Source organism: Vombatus ursinus, unplaced genomic scaffold (genome assembly GCF_900497805.2).
Source record: "Vombatus ursinus unplaced genomic scaffold, bare-nosed wombat genome assembly UNPS02009205.1, whole genome shotgun sequence".
Classification (NCBI taxonomy): domain Eukaryota; kingdom Metazoa; phylum Chordata; class Mammalia; order Diprotodontia; family Vombatidae; genus Vombatus; species Vombatus ursinus.
This window is the reverse complement of record NW_020948983.1, coordinates 15,320,497-15,346,238: the sequence shown is the minus strand read 5'-3', so window position 1 is coordinate 15,346,238 and position 25,742 is coordinate 15,320,497. Positions and strand designations below refer to the sequence as shown.

The 25,742-nt window shown below is 39.0% G+C and overlaps 1 protein-coding gene across 1 annotated transcript in view; it reads left to right on the top strand.

The window, feature by feature from the left end:
- SORCS3 (sortilin related VPS10 domain containing receptor 3) overlaps positions 1-25,742 on the top strand; it is a 682,653-nt gene that overhangs the window by 470,342 nt on the left and 186,569 nt on the right. The window contains exon 6 of the mRNA XM_027851811.1: positions 16,289-16,353. Coding sequence (XP_027707612.1) covers positions 16,289-16,353 — 65 coding nt within the window. The remainder of the gene's footprint in view (positions 1-16,288; positions 16,354-25,742) is intronic.

Here is a 25,742-nt window from a genome sequence, read left to right as displayed (position 1 = left end):
CTTCCTTCCTTCCTTCCTTCCTTCCTTCCTTCCTTCCTTCCTTCCTTCCTTCCGTTTTCTTCCACAAAATGATTAATATGGAAATATTTCACATGATTGCGTATGTATAACCTATATCAAATTGCTTACTGTCTCAGGGAGCAGGGACAAGAGGGATGGAGTGAGGGATAGAATTTAGAACTCAAAACTTTAAAAAAAAACAAATGTTCAAAAATGTTTTTCAAGTGTAATTGGGAGAAAATAAAATATTATTAAAAAAAAAACAACACCTCAGTTCAAGTGCCTCTTAAGCCATGAAAACTTTTTGGATCCCCCAACTTCTATGCTTTCCATTCCTAAACTATCTTGTATTCATTTCATATATATTCTGCATATACTTATAAAGTACATGTTTTCCCTTTCCCCCACCCTGTTGGAATAAAGTTCCAGCAGGGTACAGCCTGTTTCAGTTTTGTCTCTGCATCCCCAGTGCTTATTTACCATAGTGTTTGGTGCAGAGTAGATCCTTAACAGATACTTGTTGATTGATTGATAAATGTAAATTACATCATATTTCAAAAATGTTCCATACATCTAGTATTTGTACAGTTTCTAAACCTAAGGGCATAAACAATAGCATCAATAAAACCATTTTATAAGTTAAAAATCCTTTAGATCTAAGGTTTAACATTTCTCCCTCATAAATTCCCTCTTGTAAACTTTAGTCCATTATTCCAGATCTTTTTGGATCCCAATTCTGTTACCAAATGGATTGACTATCCTCAGCTTTTTGTGTGTCAAAATTCTGGTATGTGCTATCTGTGCTTTCATCCAAGTTGTTGGCAAGAATTTTGAAGAGTGAGGCTAAGAATAGAGCTCAATGGTACTCTACTAGAGACTTCCTCCTAGTTAACATCGATTCCTTAGTCAATTCAGCCATACAGCTCAAGAAACATTTATTAAGCACTGACTGTATGCAGCATATTGCATTGGGTACTTATGCAAATATTTAAAAATAGGATTTTATATTCTATTGGAAGAGAGGGGAAATACACATTCTTTGGGTAAATAAGTGGGACAACTCCTAATCCAGATATATAGTGTTTGCTAATTCTGTCCAGAATCAAGACTGCTATTATACTTCTTGGTATCCCCCACTACACTTCAGAGAGGGCTGGGCACATGGTATATAGTCATTGAATTCCTTGTTGATTAAGTGTCAGATTCTTATTTACTTGGGCTAGTGACTTTCCCAAGGCCATGTGGCTAGCATATATCACTCTAGTCTAGACAGAGAAGAGGAAATTGTGTAACTTTTGAGAGATTCTCTCTCTCAGGTCCTTCCTGAATCCTTTTGTTCTAATGACTTTCTCCTGCTCACTCACACAACAGTGGCCATGCTGAGCTTAGCCAAGGCCTCACCTTGCATCTTTTTCTAAAGCATATAAACTTAAGAGCAAATTAATCTTCAATGAGTCAGACATTATCTCAAGGTAATTCACTGTTATTCATCTCAACAGGGGAGGGGAAGCTTTGAAAAGCCAGCCTTTTAATTAATACATATTATTGTGCTGCACCAATTGGCAGAATGATGCTTATTAATTTGGACCTGACAGTGGTCAGTTTACATCTTCCACAGCCTGCCCTTGCCTATCCTCCCCCTGCAAGTTCTCCTATCACTCCCTCCCCCCAACCCTGTTTTCCAGCGGGATTTGATAATTAAGATATCAGCCAGAGCTTTGAAGGCATTTTGGTCCCTGCTTAGCATTTATTAAAACCTGGGTTACTCAGCCACCGTATATCAAACATGTCACATTCCTTTTTTCCTAAATGACAGCAGACAGGAGACTGGAGCTTCTTGCTCGGTCTAGCCTTCTGCCCTGCCTGATTTACAAATGTAGACTCCTAACATTTCCTGCTCTATGGTAGGTACTGTTGATGAGGTGCTGTCTCTTTTAGTTCTGCTGTGGGCCTCAGCGGTGATTTGGGTTTCTGACTTGAGCTGATGCATGTAATACCAAATCTGACATATGATTTAAATAAAGAGGGACCTTCAAAATCATTTCTCAAATTTACAGATGTGTAAACCAGGGCTCAAGAAGGAAAATGGACACGGCCAATGTCACGCACTGACTGAGTGGTCAAGCAAGGATGACAACCCACATCCTTTTTATTCTAAATCTGTGTTCTTTTCACTACCTTTACATAGTATGATGTGGATTTATATAGATAGAACCAATTTCCCCAACCCTTTTGAGTGTCAGTGGGGAAGGATGGGGTGCTGGTATTCACAGCAAACAACAGGACTCACCCTGGGTGATTAAACAGGGATACGATCTTTGGCAAAAACTGACAAGATGTTTCCATGTTTGTTAAACAAGATCCATTTGTTTAGCTCAGGAGCATCTGTTGAATAAAAGAGATATCTGATGTGCAGTTTGCTCATTGGAAATTAACAAACCCTGTAAAAATGGTAATTTGTCAGCAGTTATATGAGGCAGAATTCATTCTCTGTGAGAGAACAAATTGAAATTTCCTTCCCTGGTCTTCCAGAATACCCCAGAGCCAACTGTGCAGAATGAGTTTAGTATAATTCGTTAGTCATTAAAGAGAGCACGCATGAGATGTCTGGAGGAAGCAAGAAAGGAAGTGTCCTGTCAGGCAAATTGCAGGTTCTTGGAGGAAGTAGCCTGGACCCAATACATTTGCATAACTTCTGTCATCAGGGAGCGCTTCCTTTGAACAAGGGGAAGAGGGTCAGCTGGCTGGTAGACTGGTGTGCTGTTTTCATGCATAATTGTAAAACCCTAATCCGCCAGCTTGAGTCATTTCTTGGTTCGGTGGAAAGAGCAGAGCACTAGCTGAGGAGTCATAGAAACTGGGTTCAAATCCCATGTTTGATGCTACCTTGGGCAAATACTTAACTTTCCTGGATTTTAGTGACCTCACTGATGAAAATGAAGGGGTTGGACTGGGGTCCTTTAAGTTCCTTTTCCAGCTCTAAACCTTGATCCTATAATCCCATGTCTTATCTCTCTCTCCCTCACCCTTTTTTTTGAGGTTAGGAGTAAGAAGCAGTAAGTACAGTACATGCTACAGCTGGTACTGTCAGGTTTAGTCAACATTGGCCAAAAGAAAATTGGGAGATTGTCTTTCCTTGACCTATTTCTGTCCAAATCTTTTCCTTGGAATGTGACAGTGTCATTGTCTAATACAGCTTCGTTTGTGTCTTTTATTGATCCTCGAATACCCACAGTATAACTGATCACGAATGGATCTTTTCAATAGTATAATAAATTGGAAGGACAGATGATCTTCTAAGGGGCAAGGTCTACGAGTGGTACAAGACTCCCCAGCTACTTAATAATTCCAGGATACTGGAAGGTGAAGGTTGTGGACACAAGGGGTGTACATGTCAGCAGATTCATATTTAAGTAGTATGCCAAGAGGAGTGTTGATTGGCTTAAAGTTGGTACTTTGTTTCTGCTAAATTGCAATTTATATTCTTTATTTAGGATTACTTTTGGAGGAGGTGAAGAAGTTGTCTGTTGGGGAATGTGGGAGTTGGGGAGAAAGATTCCCAGTTTCTAAATAAGTAGGTATCTCTTGGCTCTGGTTAGAAGCAAAGAGAATTAGCTGGCAGTGGACACTTAGCAACTTGCTGTCTCATCTCTGCCCATTAGTACAGTTTACAATTGCTCTTGCATACTTTCTGAATCAAAGAAATTAAAGAAGAAAAAGACCTATTAAATGATCCAGCCCCATCCCTGCTGATTCAGAAGTGCTCCCTAGGGAGGACTCCAGAGTGGCTGGTCCAGTTTAATGTGAGTAGTCCCAAGGGTTCCACTACTTCCTTTGAGATTCCCTGCTACAGTCTAATAAATGTCTATTTGAATGATTTCTTAATATTCTTCAGGAGGGGGCAGTGTCTTATTGTTTCCAGGGATACCAAATAAACCAGCAGTGCTAGGCCTATAGGGAAGTAGATGTGATTGGTCAGTGACTATACCGCAATACAGGTCTACGTGATATGTTAATGTGGAAATCATCAAACTGTGCTGTATACTGTAGTGTAGAATGGCGGAAGGTTCATTGTTGGGAGAGTTGAGAGTCAGAAGACCTAAATTCTAATCCTGGTCTTGAGTTCAGTGTGTTAACGATGGCCTGGTCCCTTTAACTCTTTGGAGTTTATCCTAATAAAACCAGTGGTTTGTATCTGCTGATCCAAGATCCCTTCTACTATAGCTCTAACATTATGTGGTTCTGTGAGGGTGATATGGATGGACACCAAGAATGGATAGAAAAGATTTAGGAAGATACTGAGAGGGAACATCACATTTTTTTTCCCCAAACCTAATGATGATGATGATGATGGTGATGATGATAATGATGATGATAATAACATTTATATAGAATCTATGATATGTCAAGTACTTCAGATATATTTTCTCATTTGATTCTCATAACCACCCTGGGATATAGGTGTTATTATTATCCCCATGTTACAGATGAGGAAACTAAAGGCAAGCAGAGGTTAAGTGACTTGCCTAGGGTGGTATAGCTGATAAATGTCTAAGCCTTATTTGATCTTCCAGATTCCAGGCCTAGCACGCTATTCTCTGTGCTACTTAGAGAAGAAAGAGGTTCAGAAAGACAGATATTCATCTAATGGTCTAACCTTGTTCTCTCTGTCATTTGGACCTGGGGTTTTTGTTTTGGGGACATAATATACCCTGTGGCATGTAAAATGATAGCTCATATATCAGAATCTGTGTAATAACAAGACATATCCTAGTGTCTTTGATGTATATGGGCTCCATGCGGCCCCTGTTCAAATATATCCCATCTTTCTAAAAGGCAGGAACATCTTGTCAAAGATATTTTCTCTAGGCTAGGCCAGTCTGTGAAGGAAACCAGAGGGTAGACTACCCAATGACGTGTTCACAGGTGCTCAGTCTGCAGAATGTGTATCCTCCTGTACAGCTAGTTGTGTGGTAAAACCTGGGAGAGGAGCATTTTATGCAGGATATGGTTAATGAGGTTACTATACTAACTGGCAACATCCATTCACTCAATTAGAATGACCAGAGACAGCATGATTTCCCTTCTGCACATTTTTAACCTATAAATGAATCTCATTCCTTTCCTTGTTTTTCCCTTCCAGAATTTTTTTTACAAAAGATCCTCTTGAGTGTCCTTTTTCTGTGACCTTTCTGTTCTCAAAGGAACTCGCTGGCATTTGTGCAGCCCTTAGTCTGTAACCACAAAATCTAACACTTTATTGCATCCTCATTTGGAGTCATAGAATTTTAGGATCACAGAACCTTAGAATTTTAAGGCTGGAAGAAACCCCAGAGATCAGCTAAGGAACATGAGAAAGGAGACGGAGTTCAGAGGGAGAAAGTGACTTGCTGAAGGTCGTGTCTCATTCTTTCTTGCAGAAATCCTTGATCCTGAGCTCCAGGGGACCTCACAGGTCATTTTGTCCAAATGCCTTCCTTTTGCATATGAGGAGAATGCAAACCAGAGAGGCTAAGTGATCCTTACCGAAGGTCACATAGGTAGTAAGCACCAGGGGTGGAATTTGAACCACAATTCTCTGACTCCAGAGACAGTGTTCTTTCCAAAGCACCAGGGCTGAGAAGGCATTGGTATGCTCTAGGCAAGCTTTAAAAATTAATGCTCTCTCCTTCTTTCCCTCTGCTGAGCTGCCTCCACCCACTTCTCCTCCAACCCAGCTGTGTTTCATAAATTGTATGTGCTGTGTGGACGCTTTGCATCTGATGAATGTGAACTAACGTTGGTGGGGGGGTGGATGGGGAGTCTAGATCTCTGTTTTTCTTGGTGTGGAGAATCCCTTTTCTGGAAACTACCTGCAACAATGCAGACCAACAATTTGACCCTAACTTACCTTGTCTGAGGCACAGAAAAATTAAGTGATGTCTACATGGTCACCTAGCCATTATGTATCATAGGCAAGACTTGAATCCAAGTCTTTCTCACTCTAAGGGTGGCTGTGTATTCATGATTACATACTGGCCCTTTCCCTCCTTCCCAACTGACTTCTTACAAAATGATGTTTCTTGGTTGGGCATAGAGAGCAGACATGTAAATGTTTTTGTTTTAAACAAATTCACAATTACAAAAAGTCACATAAAAGGTGCCGTTTCCTGTGTTTCCCTCCATGATGCACCCTAAACAGTAGCCTACTCTGCCTCCTTTGATCCAAGCTCTGCTATCTTGTTTGGTGCTCTGGGTTTGTTTTGTTTCCAGACGAAGTACCTCGATGGCCAAGATTATGGCTGATCCATCTTTGTATCCTCCACCTTGAGGAACACAGTAAGTGCTCAAACAAGATTTGTTAATTGACTTGATTTGGGATTCCCTTATTTTGTTGCCCCTAACAACTCCTATCTGTTAACCATCTCCCCACTTTCATCCCACACGTATTTGGAATCTGAGCATCATGGAAGCGTAGATGACTGTGGAATGTTTTGGGGGGAGTTAGAGTAGAAATCTGTCTCATAGTGAACACTGGGATTGGTTTTGAGAAGATATCTTTCTCTTGCTTTCCATTTTCCTAGCTTCTATGGACAAAAGGTAGTACATTCTGAAGCTTCCCTTGGGGCCTGACCAGGTTTTACTGGCTTAAGGGAATTTCAAGGGGCAAGGGTAATCTTTGATTAGGGATTTGTTTTTCTTCTCTTAGTTGAGATCCATGTTAGGTAGAAAATCGATGTTTGTGCAGATGTGGGCATAAAAGACATTTGGGAAATGATGAAGTGATAGAACTTCAATGGAGTCTTGTCAATTTTAGAGAAATTCTCATGTCAAGGTGTACTATGTTGGGTACAGCTTCTAATTTGAAAATCACAAAATTCACCAAAATCATAAACAAGATAGATTCTCTAAATATACAGGATTTTGTAAAAGGTCATCAAAATTTGAATGAACATATTTCTGAAGGAAATGAATAAATAAATCATTAGAGACAGTACAATTAGACCAATGGTGGTTTAAAGTTTAGACCAATGGTGGTTTAAAGTTTAGACCAATGTTGGTTTAAGTTTTAAACCAATTGGGGAGGGAACATTTATAGAACATAATATAAATGTGTGTCTGTGTATGAATTTCTTGGAGTGAATTCTTCAGCTAATGGGCATAGTTATTCAATGGCTTGTCATTACTTAAAGGATATAATCAAATTTATTTAGTCATTAAAAGAGGGCATTTAAGGCCCCTCAACCAACTTTTAAAAATTTATCTATCACTGCTAAAAGAGAAAGAGCATTGAACTGAGTCAGAGACCAAAGTTTGAATTATGCTTCAGATATTTACTAACTTGTGAAAAATGGGCAAATCATTTAACCTCTGAATCTCCTTATCTGTAAAATGTAGATAATATCTATGGTAACTACCACATATGGTTCATGAGGATTAAAGGAGATAACTAGCCAATGTAAAGAGCTTTGTTAACCCTAAAGTGATATACAGATATTCCAAAAGTTTTAGTGCAGTTTTAAGTTTAAAACATCTCTCTGAAACCCAACAATAAAAATTGGATAAATACAACAGTAATAAGAACTGCCATTTATACAGTGTCCCAAAAGTCTTAGTGCAGTTTTAATTAGGGCAGCTAGGTAGTGCAGTGGATAGAGCACTAGGTTCCTGAATTCACATTTGGCCTTCCAGGAGTGGGGAACCTGTGGCCTTGTGGCTGCATGTGGCCCTCTAGGTCTTCAAGTGCAGCCCTTTGACTGAATCCAAACTTCACAGAACAAATCCCTTTAATAAAAGGATTTGTTCTGTGAAATTTGGACTCAGTCAAAAAGCCATACTCAAGGACCTAGAAGGCCACATGTGACCTTGAGGCCGAATGTTCCCCACCCCTGTTTCCTAGCTGTGTGACCCTGGGCAAGTCACTTCATCCTATTTGCCTCAGTTCCTCATCTGTAAAATGAGCTGGAGAAGGACATGGAAAACCACTCCAGTATCTTTGAGAAGAAAACCCCAAATGAGGTCATGAAGAGTCGTCATGAAGAGTCAGACATGCCTGAAACTACTGAACAGCAACAGCAGAATTACCAGAATTTTCATTTAAAAGTTAGTTTTAGTTTAAAACTGTACTAAGATTTTTAGGACACTGCATATAAATGCAGCTTTTATTATTATTATTATTATTAGTCCTATCTTTGTTGTTGTTGGGATTCAGAGACAAGTATTCTTGGGGCCCAATGATATCCTGCTACTATTATTTTCTATGTAATATTCTACAGGCTATAGCATTATGTGGATAAAATAATTTTTTTTGTACTAGAATACACGCATTATGAGGCAAGTTCATCTTCCCTAGGCTCACAGAAAACATCCTCAGTGTACCTCTAGTTATAGACAGTATAAAAGGGGTGGTGGGTACCTTATCCAGCACCTAATGCATTTCAAACTCCTTGATCAGGTCTTTATACTGTGAAAAAATCATCATCATCATCAAAATCATCATCATCATCATCATCATCATCACGTCTTCCCTTTCTCCTCCTCCTCTTTCTTCTCCCTTCCCCCAAATTTGTAACATCTCTCCAGTGTGTGCCCTTCTCTCCTCTGACACTGTCACCACCATGGCACAGACCCTTATCACCCCAGTTTCAAACTATTGCAACAAGCTGATATTTAGTCCCCTTGCCCCAAGTCTCTCCCCACTGCAGTCCATCCTCCACTCTGCTGTCAAAGTGATCAGTCTAAAGTTCAAGTCTCACCATATGACTCCCCCACCCACAATTCAACAAACTTCAGTAGTCCTCTATCACCTATGGGATCAACTATAAAATCCTCTTTGGGGCTTTGAAAGCCCTTGATGACCTTCCTACCTTGTCAGTCTTCTTCCACTTTATTCCCCATTCATGTATTTGATTATTCAGTGACAGTGGCCTCCTTGCTGTTCTTCAAAGATGACATTCTATCTCCTGTCTCTGAGCACTTGACTCGCTTTCCTCCATGCCTGGAATGCTCTCCCTCCTCATCTCTGCCTCCTGGCTTCCCTGGCTTCCTTCAAATCCCAGCTAAAATCCCACTTTCTGCAAGATACTTTTGCCTATCTTCCTTAATTTTAGTGCCTTGAGATGAGTTTCAGTTCATTCTGCATGTTTCTTGTTTATACATAGCTGTTTACGTGTTATCTCCCATATTAGACCACGAGCTCCTTGAGAGCAAGGGCAGGTTCCCCGCCCCTTTCCCCTTTCTTTGCATCTCTAGAGCTTAGCTTAGTGCCTGGCACATGGTAAGTGCTTGATAAATGCTAGTTGACTGACTGAATGACTTTAGTGAAATGGTGGGAACCGTACAATATGTCACTGAAAGCTATTAAAACTTAGCATCTATTAGATACTTTAGAAGACATAGTCATTTGGATGGAATTAACATACCAGAAGCCCTCTAGCCTTTATAAAGTGACAGATAGCAAATCTCCATACTATGAATACAAACCCGAAGTATCCTAGAGAAACTGACAAATAAACTATATTAGAACGGTTAATGTTTATAAAAAGCATATAGCATAGTGACTGGCACATAGGCATTACATAAATATTCATTATTTTCCCTCCCTCTAGTATCATCAATGGATATAACCATTGCCCACAACTGCCCACAACTATTGATCCACTAAAAATTTTAAAACATGGTAGTAGATATTGCCATATTGAATATTCATAATTGCCAAACTGCTGGGAATGAAAGACTTTTAAAATAAATTCTTCCTAGAGGAAAAAGTTAAAATCGTGTGAGAATTCATGTCTTATCTTCTGTTGGAGACTATTGTTATTATTATTATTATTATTATTATTCATGATTCTTCCATTAAAGTCCTATTCCAATGTCCCATCCTGGTGTGGAAGTAACCTTGGGTTCATTAAGACCATGCCACCAAAGCTCTGACAGGTTTCTGCTAGCTGGCAAGGCTTTGAGTATGGGGTCAGTGCATCCATCTAGCTAGATTTGCTAGATTTGAAAAGGGTCATCCTTAGGTTGACCACAGAGTGATGATTCTTTTTTTGTCCACAGCCACTCTCAGAGATCATTTACAGACAGAAGAATTAGGCTTTGCATTGTGGAGGGAGTACCTACACTCTGAAATTACACATTAATTGACATATTCTCATCCTCAACCTCTAACCTGATGTCACTGACAGGGAGAGAGGCTGGAGGTTGTCTGGCAACTGAGTACACATGGGTTTAGAAGATTCTAGCACGGAAGATGACGGATACATAGGAAGTTAAGGGTGCCAGGAGAAACTGGCCTACCTAGAGCAGAGGCAGCCTGACACACAGATATGTTGTCTCTGGAGCAAGAGAGCTTGGGTTCAAAAGTTTCTTTTGACACTCGCTTTAATTATTTCCTTGGGCCAATCAATCACTTCTTCTGACTGACAGAGATGCTCAGATTACAAATAAGTATTACTTCTAATAAAAAATCTTGACCCAAATTAGGTTCTTTTAAAAAAAGGAGATGATAACACCCTCTCATTACTGCTGGGAGAGTCCAGGGACATCAGGGAGCTGACTAGGCTAAAAGAAATGGAACAGGCTTCGCAAAGGAATTGGTTCACTGAGGTGGGCCCCAGAAGGGGGAAGAGAATATACATTTGTATAGCACCAGGTGCTGTGCTAAGTGCTTTACAGATACCTCTTTTGATCCTCATAACAATGTTGTGAGATAGGTGCTGTAATTATCTACATTTTACAGTTGAAGAAACTGAGGCAAACAGAAGTTAAGTGACTTATCCAGAGCATTACAGCTAGTAAGTGTCTGAAGCTGCATTTGAACTCAGGTCTGCCTGACTTCAGGCCTAGCATCCTATCCACTGTTCCACCAAGCTGCCAGGAAGATGAACTTTATCAACCACAGTCCCTGAAATGAAGATTCAACAAATATTTATCAGTATGAATATGTGGTAACAGAGTCATTGTGCAGAATGCATTGTGAGAGCCCTCAGAATTTATTAAAAAATGCTTTGTCCCAGGCTTGCACACAAATCCTAATTAGGAGAGAATAAAGGTGCACATGTACAAAAAAAAAAAAAAACATGCTTTTCCTAATATCATCCTACTTACCCCTGCCATTACTTATTTACTTGCTTAGTTCTCTGGTACTGACTGGATCCTTTTCTGATGCTTCTGTCTCTTGGCTGGGCAGCTGATAGGGTTCTGGTATGAGGGAGATGGGCCTAGCCACCAACCTGCATTTTCATGAATAGTACTCATCTTACCAGGAGAGACTAGCTAACGGCATCTTGTCATCACCAGGATATGGAGAGAAGAAATAGCCTGTATTGTCATCCCCTACCCAATCTTTAGCACAGGGGACACAGGTACAGGCAATGGCAAATTGGATTTGTTAGCCCAGGGGCTGATTGCCCCAGTTCGTGTGGGAACTGGGAAGCTATTTCTTTTCTAGGAGATACAAGCAAGAGTCTCCACCCTATGGGCTGTAGCTAACTGTCAGTCAATATTTACTAAATGCCTACCTCTCTCTCTCTCTCTCTCTCTCTATTTATATGTGTATAAATCAGGTACTGTGCTAAGCACTGGGGATACAAAAAGAAGCAAAAGATAACCCTTGCCCTCAAGATGCTCAGAATCTAATGATGAGAACTTCACATTCATCAAAAAGCTGAAAGTTTTTCTTTACCTTTGGCCACATGCAAGCTGCTGGGCTCCCCACCCCACTCCCCTAATATGAGGAAAAATGAAGAGCTGGAAACATCAAAATCTATATAAATCCAATGAAATAAAGTTCCTATATGGGGTTCCCAGTCTGTCAATTAATCAAGTACTTAATCCTGTGAAACCTAGACAGTCTACCAGCACCATACCAGAAACTGAATCACTTCCAATTGAATTGTCTTAGGAAGATTCTGAAGATCACCTGGCAAAATAAGGTATTGGACACTGAGGTCTTTTCTCAAACTAAACTGCCAAGCATTTAAACTGTGCTGCAGAGAAGGCAACTCTGATGGGCTGGCCATATTGTTTGATTGCCAAATGTATGATTACCTAAAAGATTATTTTATGGAGAACTCACACAAGGCAAGCGCTCACATGGTCATCAGAAGAAATAATATGACACTCTCAAGGTCTCTCTGAAGAACTTTGGAATTGATTTTGTGACATGAGAGACACTGGCATAGGACTGCCCAGTATGGCATGCCCTCATCAGAGAAGGTGCTGTGCTCTGTGAGCAAAGCAGAATTGAAGTAGCTGAAAAGAAACATGAGATGTGCAAATTTAGAGACATCTCCACTCCAGATGTTCATGTGGACTTTCTGTGCCTGACTTGTGGTAGAGCATTCCTAGCTTATCTTGGTCTGATCAGCCACAGTCAGACACTCTGTAACTTCACTCTAGCATAGTGATGTCATTTTGGTCCTCTTAATGAACAGACAACACATATTGGATATTTGTTGTGTTCTTGACACTAGAAGAAATAGAATTTATACCTGGAAGGACCAAACTGTGAAATCACAAAGTGCATCTTTTTTTATCCATCAGACAAAATATAAGTATTTTATTTCAAAGTAAAATTTAATAAAATTATTGTATCAGTTGATATACCTGATCCTTCTAGTGTTGAAGCTGTAACAACCACTATATAGTTGCTTACAAGAAAGAAAACATATTCTTTACTCTCCAGGAAGTCACAATCCAGTTGACGTGATAAGAATTATTGAGGAAACAATTGAAGGACTGCATGAGGCAGAATATAATAATGTACTGAATTGTAGGGATGCTATATAGTGCTAGAGAATTTCACAGGTTGCAGGGGTGGGGAAGATCAGGATGGTTTGGAAGAGGTAAGGAAGACTTCTTGTTGGAAATCGGCCTAGTGAGAGGGCCTTGGAGCATGAGTACAGCTTGAATAAGCAGAGAGGAGAGAGTGGTATGTGTGGTGATCGGGACATCTATACAGGACTCCTCAGTGTTGCCTTCTGTTAGATATTAGCTTTCCGTTGGCAGGGATTGTGTCTTCCTTTCTTGATGGCTTACGGTTTTCCATGTCAATGAGAACATTTCATAAACTTGGTTCTGATACTAAAGACATTCTTTAGGCCTTGTGAGAGTGTAGAAAACGGCAGGAATGATTTCAGGTGAACTGAATATTAGGCCAATGTCTAGTGCTACCAACCAGAGCTTCACTACTGAAACAATGGCCATCATGTCCAAACAACCTATGCCCCCGGGTTATTTCCAGTCAGATCTCCTCCCAGAAAGCCTTCTCCACCTTCTGCCCCCAGGGTTTTTTCCTCCCAATCCCTATAGCACTCAGCATGCCTCAGATGTTAACATTTAACATCCCTGTTTCTATTACCATAGCTTGGATATTCATGATATCTTTGTATGGTTTTCCAGTTTTTTATTTTGTGTAATTTGGTCATCTCAACTGGATTTTAAGATATTTGATATTGATGGTTTGAGAAAGAAGACAACTTGTGTCTTCTAACTCAGTGCCAGCTGGATGATTCTTCAACCATATCATACTGCCTTTATCATTACCTTCTAATACCAAATCTAGCTCTCCCAGTTTCTCTAAATTAGCAAAATCTGTCCAGCCAACCAGTTTTTGGTTTTGCTGTTGTTTAGTCGTTTTTTCAGTCACGTCCCACTCTTTGTGACTCCATTTAGGGTTTTCTTGACAAAAATAACAGAGTGGTTTGCCATTTCCTACTCCAGCTCATTTTTACAGATGAAAAAACTGAGGCAAACAGAGTCAAGTGGCATGCCCTGAGTCCCACAGCTAGTCAGTATCTGAGGCCAGATTTAAACTCAGGAAGATGAGTCTTTCTGACTCCAGGCCGGGTGCTCTATCCAATGGGCAACCTAGCCAACTAAATTGTCTCTAATTTCAGGGAAGAAGTAATACTGAGAATTGGAGTTCCTTCAGCATTGAGCTCCCTCGTCTATGTTCTGGGGCTGGGAATCTAAGCCCAGTTCTGCTACTAAATCACTGTGTGGCTTTGGACAACTACCTTAACCTCTCTGAGACTTCGCTTCCTTGACTGTATGATAGCAGTAATGATATCTGTACAGGATATGTGCAGTTTAGTGATAGATGAACACTTGACAGGATGTTTCAGGGGGGATTTTTGCTTTAAGTAAGGATCGAACTGTACCTCTAAGGTCCGTTTCTACTCTAAGATTTTATCCTTTTATGATTCTGATACCTGTTCTACTTTATTCTGTCTTTTGTTATGAGGAGCAAATGAGATAATAGATACAAAAGTGCTTTGTAAAGTAAAAAGTACCATATAGGTGATATAATGATCATCATTATTACATCTCTTCAGGAAAGGAGTTTTTTTTTTTTTTAAATGTGGATTTTGTAGATAACAGAAGTTTATCTGAAAAAAGTTAATGTTAAGTGTTCAAATGAATATATATATATATATACATATATATTTTTTTTTTTACAGAAATCTATGCCTCCTTAAACAGAGAGAACTGAATATAACAAATTCTTGATGACTCAGGGTCATCCATCTAAATGTTAATGAATGTTTATCCCGTGCTGAATAAAATGATGCCCTCAGGGCTGACTACACCTCACAGGGTTATTTGGCCAAGAAGTAAACAACAACATCAACAACATCAACAACAGCAGTAACAATAATAAGAGTCAGTGCTAGATGGTTTGCAAAGTGCTTTCCAAATATTATCTCATTTTATCTTCACAGCAACCCTGGAAAGTAGCTGTTATTATTATTATTATCCCCCTTTTAAACTGAGACTTTTAGATTTAGTGACTTGCCTGCGGTCTCACAGCTAGTAAAAGTCTGAGGCAAGCTTTGAATTCAGATCTTTCTGACTCCGTTTCAGGGCACTAGCCACTGAGCCACCTAAATGGTCCTGGTCTGCTATGGTTTTTCAGTTCGTGTGTGTGTGTGTGTGTGTGTGTGTGTGTGTGTGTGTGTATTTAAATAATTTTTCCTGCCTCTTTCCACCTGATGTCAGTCTGTCAGCTGAGCTGTTTCTTTCCCCCACTATCAGTATGCATGTTTTTAGCACTTTCCCTTGACATTTGCTTCTTAAAATATAAGTTGTGCTAGGAAAACAGATAATTGGGCATGATAGAATTCTATCAGAAACAAGACTAAACAGAATTGAAAGGAGGGACTGGGGTCTCCCCCATGAATAAAATGCAGCAGTTTCAGTGCATGGTCTTTGCAAACATCTGTGACATATTGTCAGTCTTTAACGTTTTCTTCACGACTCCAAAAGTATGTTCCATATAGTTAAGGTTGCCAGCTAAGTGACCCCTAGCTAAGTGAGGTATAATAGCATTACAATGATGATTATTCTGGTGGTATGTGAGTGACATTTATATAGTGATTTTACAGGTTACAAGTTACTTAACAATCATTTTCTCATTCAATCGTTGCAGCATCCCTAGGGAGAGATAACTATGTATCTCATGATCTCTGACATTTGGAGTCCTGAAACCTCTGACATTTGACATATCCTTGGAAAAGAGGGGAAAGGCTCAGAAAGTGTCTCCTAGAAAACAGCTGATACTGACCTTGTTGCATAGATACAGACTCCTCAGCTCCCTTTGATAGTCTCTGGGCATCAGACTTTGAGCAGCTCAGCATCATAGCCATGCACACAGAACTCTTCCAGGAAACACATACACTCAGATACAACTGGAGAATTATCCAACTGTGCAGCCTTGAAACTCTGCTAGAATAAGTTTCTGCATTTCTCTCATCCAACTCTATGAATTTCTGCAAGATCAGAATCAAAAGGGCTAGTCTCAAATACTGTCTTATGAACTGTTATTTCTCTCTACATTCATTTGCCTAATGCCTACCCCAGCATGGGAAGAGTCTGATGGGACCCTTCCCCTCTCCCCCTGACATGAGCAGTGTTTTAATTCCCTATAGCTTGGCCACAATGCGTTCTTTCTGGTACCACACTTACCTCTCTCTTTATAGATAAGAACACTGAATCCCAGAGATGTGTCCAAATTACAAAAAGCGCTGTGGTTGGATCTTGGAATTCAACCTAGGTCTTCAGATTCAAAACCTAGTGCTCTTTTTACTATATCGCAGCAGCAATACAAAGAAGGTTTCAGAGGGCCATACCACATCTTGCTCCTCCACTACGGAATAGCCAGTCTTGTAGGACCTCAGAGCTTGGTGACTATGTACCTCTGCTGTCTGGTGTATTTGACCAAATCTTCCTGAAGGGAGAGGACTGGTCTGTTTAGACTTGGTCCTTTTCTTGACACATTCTCACTACTGCTCTCTTTCTTCTCTAGGTCAGTCACAGGCTTGGATAAGGAGCCTGACCTTGTACACATGGAGGCGAGGACGACTGACGGATGTGAGTGCTGCGGAAGCAAGGTTGATACACAGTGGTGCTGAGCTAGGGCCAGGGGGAACCAGCCAGTGCTCTCTAATTTACATTTTAATGGACTGGGAAGATGTAGGATGCAGAGCTCCATTACTGACATCTCTCCTTATCGCTGACCTCTTGGGCAGGGGAAGGAGGGAGGAGGGGGAGAGGCTTCATCAGTCCTTCGAGAAGCCCCATGGAAATAGACCATCATGGACCAATCTCTAAACATTTCCTTGGCCTTTAGAGTAAGAATTTTGATGTGATGATATTCACAGTTTCCTCCACCGTAATTTCATGCCGCCTTTGGTATAATTCTAAAAGAAATGTATACCAACACAGTGTTTATTTTTAAGTGAAGTTTGCATTTACATGAAAGTGTGCCTTGCTTTAAGAAAATGTGCTGTGTGAAAATTAAGATTTCCTATGCCAAGAAGTAATTGGGTAATTATTTGAATGACCGCATAGTAAGCACTTAAAAAATGCTTGTTGACTGACAGGACTCAATGCCAAGGCTCCTTTAAATGGTATTTTCCTTGAGAGTAGGCAACCAACATTTATTAAACACTATGTGCTAGACACCAAGGACAAAATGAGAGAAAACCAGTAAGGGGAGCACAGTAGATACCACTGATCTCTCCTTCCTTGTGTTATCTTTTATTTACTTGCCTGTGTGCATGGTAGATTCCTCAGAAGGAAAGGGGAGGATTGAAGATGATACTGAGGCTTCAGTATATTTGGTACCTTAAATAGAAACAGGAGAAGGGGGGTGATTAAGGGACAAGATGAATTTTAGACATACTGAATTTGATATGCTGGCAAGATATAAAGATAGAGAGGTCCATCAGAGGAATAGAGATGATACGGAACTAGAGTTGAGGAGAGATTTTTTTGTTTGTTTAGTTGTTTTTCAGTTGTGGCCATCTCTTCATGACCCCTTTTGGGGTTTTCTTGGCAAAGATACTGGAGTGGTTTGCCGCTTCCTTCTCCAGCTCATTTTACAGATGAGGAAACTAAGGCAAACAGGGTTAAGTGACTTGTCCAGGATCATACGGATAGTAAATGTCTGAGGCCAGATTTGAACTAAGGTAGATGAATCTTCCTGACTCCAGGGCTGACACTCTATCCACTGTACCACCTAGCTTCCCTGAGAAATACTTAAGCTATATATCTATATAACTATATTTACATAGATGTATATCTATGTTTATCTTTATCTATCTATGTATTTATATAAATGTAGACATCTATATATAGACATGTATCACTCTCTCTCTCTATCTGTCTAGAGATCTGAAAGTCTTGTGCATAAAGACAACGAATGAAAGTCAATGAACTCACTAAAGGAGAGAATACACAGAAGAAATAAGGGTCTAGGACCAAAGATTTGGGAGACAGAAAGGTTTAGGGTACTATATAATAGTCTAGCCTAGAATACTAAGAAGAAATAGTAGGACAGGTACAAGGAAATAAGATAAGCACAGTGACATAGAAACCAAGAGATGAGAGAGTATCTGCAAATTTCTGGGATAATGTAGTCAATGATATCAAAACCTTCAGAGAGATCAAGGAGAATAAGGACTGAAAAAAGACCATCAGATTTATTTAGCAGCTTCAAAATCTGTAGCAATCTTTGGTAAAACGGTTTCAGTCGGGTAGTAGGGTGTCAAACGAAGCCAGTTTTCAGGCTTTTGGACATCAATGAGTCATGAGGACTTAGCAGTAGTAAGCGTAAATGATTTTTTCTGTAATTAGGTAGTAAAAAGGTAAGAAGAATAATAGTTTAAGAAGATGGGAATACTTCTGTTTCCGGGAGCAAAGATGGCGGAGTAAAAAGGTAGTTGCTCTCACTCTCCCCTATCAACCTCTGAAAACCCAGAAAATATCACCCCAGAAAAAACCCTGGAACAGCTGAACCAGAAGAAAGATGGGGTGCAGCAGTGCAGTAGCCCAGGTAGCTAGAGGGATTAACGGGAAAGGCCCCTCTTACCCTGGGGGAAGGGGAGCAGTATGTAATGGGGAGTCGCCTAGCCAGCTAGTGGAAAGACCCACTTTAGCACACCAGGAGGAGATTCTGGTGCTTCGGCATTCTACAGCAAATGGGTTTCCCAGTGCCTCAGCAAAAATAAGGGAAGCAGCACTACAAAGGGCCCTAGGCGGATAAGCATCTGGCAGCATTCGTCTGAAAGGAGCTGAAGAAAGCAACCTAGAGGTGCCCGAAAGTTCCAGCCTTGTTGATTCCAGCCCAACACCAGGTAAGCTATCAGGACCTTACAGCCTCCAGCTGCCAACCAGGAGGAGATCCCGAAGCCCAGGTGGTCAAGCAGGCAAACACCAATAGCAGTACCTCTGAATACCTCAGTGAGGGTGGGGTAACTGGTGGAAACCAGCTCAGAAAACCACCAGGTGCCTTGGCATTCTACAGCAAAGAAGTCTTACAGTGCCTCAACAGAAATAAGGGAGGCAGCACTGCAAGGGGCCCCAGACAGATAAACACCCTGTAGTACCCATCTAAAAGGAATTAAACAAAGCTAAAGGAAAGGAAAAGCAGGCAACCTAGATTTGCCTAAAAGTCCCAGCCTTGCTGATTCCAGCCCAACACCAGATAAGCTGCCCGAAACCTACAGCCTCCAATTGCCAACATAAGACGCCCCAGCACACAAAGCCAGTGACCAAGACCTAGGCACCCAACACAAGAAGCTTGGGTCAGTGCCCTCTGCTCCCCAGCAGGAGAGCTTAATCTCTTTAAAGGGATTAAGGAGTAAAGAAACACCATGAGTAAAAAGAAATGTATGAGAGACTCATATTAAGAGAAGAGTGAAGATCAAGACAGAAATTCTGAAGAGGACAACACTGTCATCAAACCCACATCTGCAACAACAAAAGGGAATATGAACTGGTCTGAAGCCCAAAAAGCCTTCTTAGAAGAACTCAAGAAGGATTTTAAAAGTCAAATGAGAGAGGTAGAGGAGTCCTTTAAAAGTACAATTGGCCAACTGGAAAAAAAGTACACTGAAGAAAACAAGTCTCTAAAACACACAATTGGCCAATTGGAAAAAAAGTACAATGAAGAAAATAAATCCCTTAAAAATACAATTGACCAATTGGAGAAGAAAGTACAAAATCTAACAGAAAAAACCAATATGTTAAAAATTAGAATTGAACAAATGGAAACAATTCTATAAGAGGGCAAGAATCAGTCAAACAGAAACAAAAAAATGAAAAAATAGATAAAAACATAAAATAGCTCATGGGTAAAACAGCTGACCTGGAAAATCGATCCGGGAGAGGCAATTTAAAAATTATAGGTCTACCTGAAAGTCATGATGAAAAAAAGATCCTGGACAATATCCTTCAGGAAATCATAGAGGAAAACTGCCCTGAAATCCTAGAACCTGAAGGTAAAATAACTATACAAAGAATCCACCGCTCCCTGCCTGAAAGAGATCCCAAATTGGAAACACCAAGGAATATAATACCTAAATTCCAAAATTACCAAATTAAAGAGAAATTAATGCAACCGGCCAGAAAGAAACAATTTAAATATCATGGAACCAGAGTCAGGATTACACAGGACCTTGTAACCTCTACATTAAAAGACTGTAGGGCATGGAACATGATATTCTGTAAGGCAAAGAAGCTTGGAGTGCAGCCAAGGATTAACTACCCGGAGAAAATGAGCGTGATTTTTCAGGGAAAGAGATGGATATTCAATGAAATAGGGGACTTCCAAACGTTACTGATAAAAAGACCAGAGCTCAACAAAAAATTTGATCTTTAAGTACAAGATTCAAGAGAGACATAAAAAGGTAAATGGGACAGAAAGATACAATATGTTGTTAATAAGGGCAAAATGTTTACATCCCTACAAGGGAAGATGACACTTGCAACTCTTGAGAACTGTATTGTTATTATACCATGTTAAAGGAGTATACATCAAGGGGGTAGATATAAGTTGACTTTGATGTAATGATAAAAAAAAAATTAATCAAGTGGGTTAAATGGATCCAAGTAAGTGGATCAGTCTGAGCTAAGAAAATATACTGAGAAAGGAGGAGGCAGATAAGGGTAAATTACATTACAGGAAAAGACACAAAAACCTATTAAAGCAGAGGTAAAGAAGGGAGGGGGATGAGCATTGTTTGAACTTTATTCTCATCAGATTTGGCTCAAGAAGGGAATAACATAATCAGGTATAGAAATCTAACTTGCACTATAGGTAGTAGGAGGGGAAAGGGGAAAGAAAAGGGAGGAGGAATAGAAGGGAGGAAAGAAGCAGGGTAAAGGGGAAGAAAAGGGAAAGGAATAATAGAAGGGAGGTGGGACTGAAGGAGGTGCTGGTCAAAAGCAAAACACTAGTAAGGGGAGGAAAGGAGAAAGGAGAAAGAAAAGCATAAGCGGAGGGTGGGGGAAGGATGGAGAAAAAGACACAGATAGTAATCATAACTATAAATGTGAATGGGATGAACTCTCCCATAAAATGGAAGCATATAGCAGATTGGATTAAAAACCATAATCCTACAATATGTTGTTTACAGGAAACACATTTGAAAAAGAGTGACACATACAGGGTAAAGGTAAAAGGCTGGAGCAAAATATATTATGCTTCAGCTGAAGTAAAAAAAGCAGGGGTAGCAATCCTGATCTCAGACAAAGCAAAAGCAAAAATAGATCTTATCAAAAGAGATAAGGAAGGAAACTACATCCTGCTAAAAGGCACCATAGACAATGAAGTAATATCATTACTAAACATATATGCAGCAAATGGTATAGCATCCACATTCTTAGAGGAGAAGTTCAGGGAGTTACAGGAAGAAATAGACAGCAAAACTACACTAGTGGGGGACCTCAACCTCCCCCTCTCTGAACTAGATATCTAACCACAAAATAAACAAGAAAGAAGTTAAGGAAGTGAATGGAACATTAGAAAAGTTAGGTATGATAGACCTGTGGAGAAAACTGAATGGGGATAGAAAGTAATATACTTTTTTCTCTGCGGTATATGGCACATACACAAAAATTGACCATGTACTAGGGCATAAAAACCTCACAATCCAATGCAGAAAGGCAGAAATATTAAATGCATCTTTTCAGATCATGATGCAATAAAAATTATATGTAATAAAGGGCCATGGAAAGATAGTCTAAAAAATAATTGGAAACTAAATAATCTAATCCTAAAAAATGATTGGGTCAAAGAACAAATCATAGAAACAATCAATAATTTCATTCAAGAGAATGACAATAATGAGACAGCATACCAAAACTTATGGGATGCAGCAAAAGCAGTTCTTAAGGGAAGTTTTATATCTCTAAATGCTTACATAAATAAAGTAGAAAAAGAGGAGATCAATAAATTGGGCATGCAACTAAAAAAACTAGAAAAAGAACAAATTAAAAATCCTCAATTAAACACCAAATTAGAAATATTGAAAACCAAAGGAAAAATTAATAAAATTGAAATTAAGAAGACTATTGAACTAATAAATAAAACTAAGAGCTGGTTTTATGAAAAAAGCCAATAAAATAAACCTTTGGTTAATCTAATTAAAAAAAAGAAAGAAGAAAACCAAATTACTAGTATCAAGAATGAAAAGGGTGAATCTACCACCAAGGAAGAGGAAATTAAAACAACAATTAGGAATTAGTTTGCCCAACTATATGCCAACAAATTTGACAATCTTAGTGAAATGGATATATATTTACAAAAATATAAATTGCCCAGATTAACAGAAGAGGAAGTAAAATACTTAAATAACCCCATCTCAGAAAAAGAAATTGAACAAGTCATTGATGAACTCCCTAGGAAAATATCTCCAGGGCCATATGGATTTACATGCGAATTCTATCAAACATTTAAAGAACAATTAATTCCAATACTATATAAGCTATTTGGTAAAATAGGTAAAGAAAGAATCTTACTAAATTCTTTTTATGATACAAATATGGAGCGGATACCTAAACCAGGAAGAGTCAAAACAGAGAAAGAAAATTATAGACCAATTTCTCTAATGAATATAGATGCAAAAATTTTAAACAAAATATTAGCAAATAGATTACAGCAACTTATTACATGAACAATACACTATGACCAGGTAGGATTTATACCAGGAATGCAGGGCTGGTTCAATATAAGGAAAACTATCAGCATAACCCATCATATCAACACCAAAACTAACAGAAACCACATGATCATCTCAGTAGATGTAGAAAAAGCTTTTGACAAAATACAACACACATTCCTATTAAAAACACTAGAAAGCATATGTATAAATGGAGTCTTCCTTAAAATAATAAATAGCATCTATCTAAAACCTTCAGCAAGCATAATATGTAATGGGGACAAGCTAGAAGCATTTCCAATAAGATCGGGGGTGAAACAAGGATGTCCATTATCACCACTGTTATTCAACATCATACTGGAAATGTTAGCTTTAGCAATAAGAGAAGAAAAATACAAGACTCGAGTGGAACATGAAGAGGTAAACAGGAAAGAGAAATCATAAGAGACTTATTAAGGTTGAACTGTTTACATTTCTGCATGGAAAGATGATATTTGTAACTCATTAGACCTTTTTCAGTATTAGGGTAGTTGGAAGGAAAAAATTATATGTATGTACATATATATATATATATATATATAGATGGATGCATAGATAAATAGATAGAGGGCACAGGGTGAGTTGAAGATGAAGGGGTCATATCTGGAGAATAAAATTAAAGGGTGATAGAGGATTATACTAGGAGAAGGAAAAAGGGAAAGGTAGAATGGGGTAAATTATCTCACAAAAAAAAAACAGAAAAGAAAAGGCTCTTACAGTGGAGGGGAACCAGGGGAAGGTAAGAGGAAATGAGTGAATCTTATTCTCATAGGATTTGACTTAAGGAGAATATAACATACACACTCAATGGGGTATGGAAATCTGTCTTACCCTACAGGAAAATAGGAGGGAAAGGGGACAAGAGAGTAGGGGGATGATAGAGAGGAGGGCAGATTGGGAAAGGGGGTAATCAGAAGCAAATGCTTCTGAGGAGAGACAGGGTCAAAAGAAAGAATAGAATAAATGGGGGGGTGGGATAGGATTAAGGGAAATGGAGTTATTTTTTTACAGCATGTCTACTATGGAAGTGTTTTGCATAACTGCACATGTATAGCCAATATTGAGTTGCTTGCCTTTTCAATGAGGGTGGGTGGGGAGGGAGGAAGGGAGAAAATTTGGAACCCAAAGTTTAAAAAACACATGTTTAAAAAAAATGTTTTCATATATAACTGGGAAATAAGAAATACAGGAAATGGAGTACAGAAATCTATCCTGCTCTATAGCGAAATAGAAGGGGAAGAGGGGGAGATAGCAGGGAAAGCAGACTAGGGGAAGGGGTATTTAGAATGCATGCCATCTTGGGGTGGGGGGAGGGGCAAGATGGAGTGAAAATTTGGAACTCAAAATCTTGTGGAAGTAAATGTTGAAAACTAAAAATAAAAAAATTTAAAATTAAAAAAATAATAAAAATAAAAAAATGATAAAAAAAAAGACCCTGTCAGCCCTCATTCTAGGTGGATGGTCAAGCTGAGGTGTCTATTCATCCATTTTATGGACAGTAATATGTGTCACTGTTAATAAAGTAATTTTGTTCAGAGAAAAAAAAATAAGAGAAGAAAAAGACATTGAAGGCATGAGAATAGGCAAAGAAGAAATAAAGCTATCACTCTTTGCAGATGACATGATGTTATACTTAGAGAATCCCAGAGAATCAAGTAAAAAACTACTTGAAATAATAAACAACTTTAGCAAAGTTGCAGGCTATAAAATAAACCCACATAAATCATGGGCATTTCTATATATTACCAACAAAGCCCAACAGCAAGAGATAGAAAGAGAAATTCCATTTAAACTTACTGTAGACATGATAAAATATTTAGGAGTCTACCTCCCAAAACAAACCCAGGAACTCTATGAACACAATTACAAAACACTTTTCACGCAAATAAAGTCAGATCTAAATAATTGGAAAAATATTAGTTGCTCATGGGTAGGCCGAGTTAATATAATAAAAATGACAATTCTACCTAAGCTAATTTACTTATTCAGTGCCATACCAATCAAACTACCAAAAAATTATTTTATAGAGTTAGAAAAAATAATAACAAGATTCTTTTGGAAGAACAAAAGGTCCAGAATATCAAGAGAACTAATGAAAAGAAATACAGGGGAAGGTGACCTAGCCATTCCAGATCTTAAATTGTATTATAAAGCAGCAATCATCAAAACAGCTTGGTACTGGCTAAGAAATAGAATGGTGGATCAGTGGAATAGGTTAAGTATGCAAGACACAGTAGTCAATGACTATAGTAATCTATTATTTGATAAACTCAAAGACCCCAGCTTCTGGGATAAGAACCCACTCTTTGGGAAAACTGGAAAAGAGTATGGCAGAAATTAGGCATAGACCAAAATCTCACACCACATACCAAAATAAAGTCAAAATGGGTACATGATTTAGATATAAAGGCTGATACTATAAGCAAACTGAGAGAGCAAGGAATACCTGTCCAATCTATGGAGAACAGAAGAATTCATGACCAAACAGGAGATAGAGAACATTACAAAAAGCAAAATAGATAATTTTGATTACATTAACTTGAAAAGTTTTTGCACAAACAAAGCCAATGCAACTAAGATTAGAAGGAAGGTAGAAAATTTGGAAAGAATTTTTACAACTAGTCTCTCAGATAAGGGCCTCATTTCTAAAATATATAGAGAATTAAGTCAAATTTATAAGAATACAAGTCATTCCCCAATTGATAAGTGGTCAAAGGATATGAACAGACAGTTCTCAGATAAAGAAATTAAAGCCATCTATAGTCATATGAAAAAATTCTCTAAATCGCTATTGATTAGAGAAATGCAAAATAAAACAACTCTGAGGTACCACATCACACCTATCAGAATGGCCAACATGACAAAACAGGACAATGATAAATGTTGGAGAAGATGTGGGAAAATTGGAACACTAATGCATTGTTGGTGGACCTGTGAAATGATCCAACCATTTTGGAGAGCAATTTGGAACTATGCCCAAAGGGCTATAAAAATGTGCATGCCCTTTGACCCAGCAATAGCACTTCTAGGGCTATATCCCAAAGAGATCACACAAATGGGAAAAGGACCTACATGTACAAAAGTATTCATAGCAGCTCTTTTTATGGTGGCAAAGAATTGGAAATTGAGAGGATGCCCATCAATTGGGGAATGGCTGAACAAGTTGTGGTATATGAATGTGATGGAATACTGTTGTGCTATAAGAAATGATGAACAGGCTGACTTCAGAAGACCCTGGAAAGACTTGTATGATCTGATGCTGAGTGAAGTGAGCAG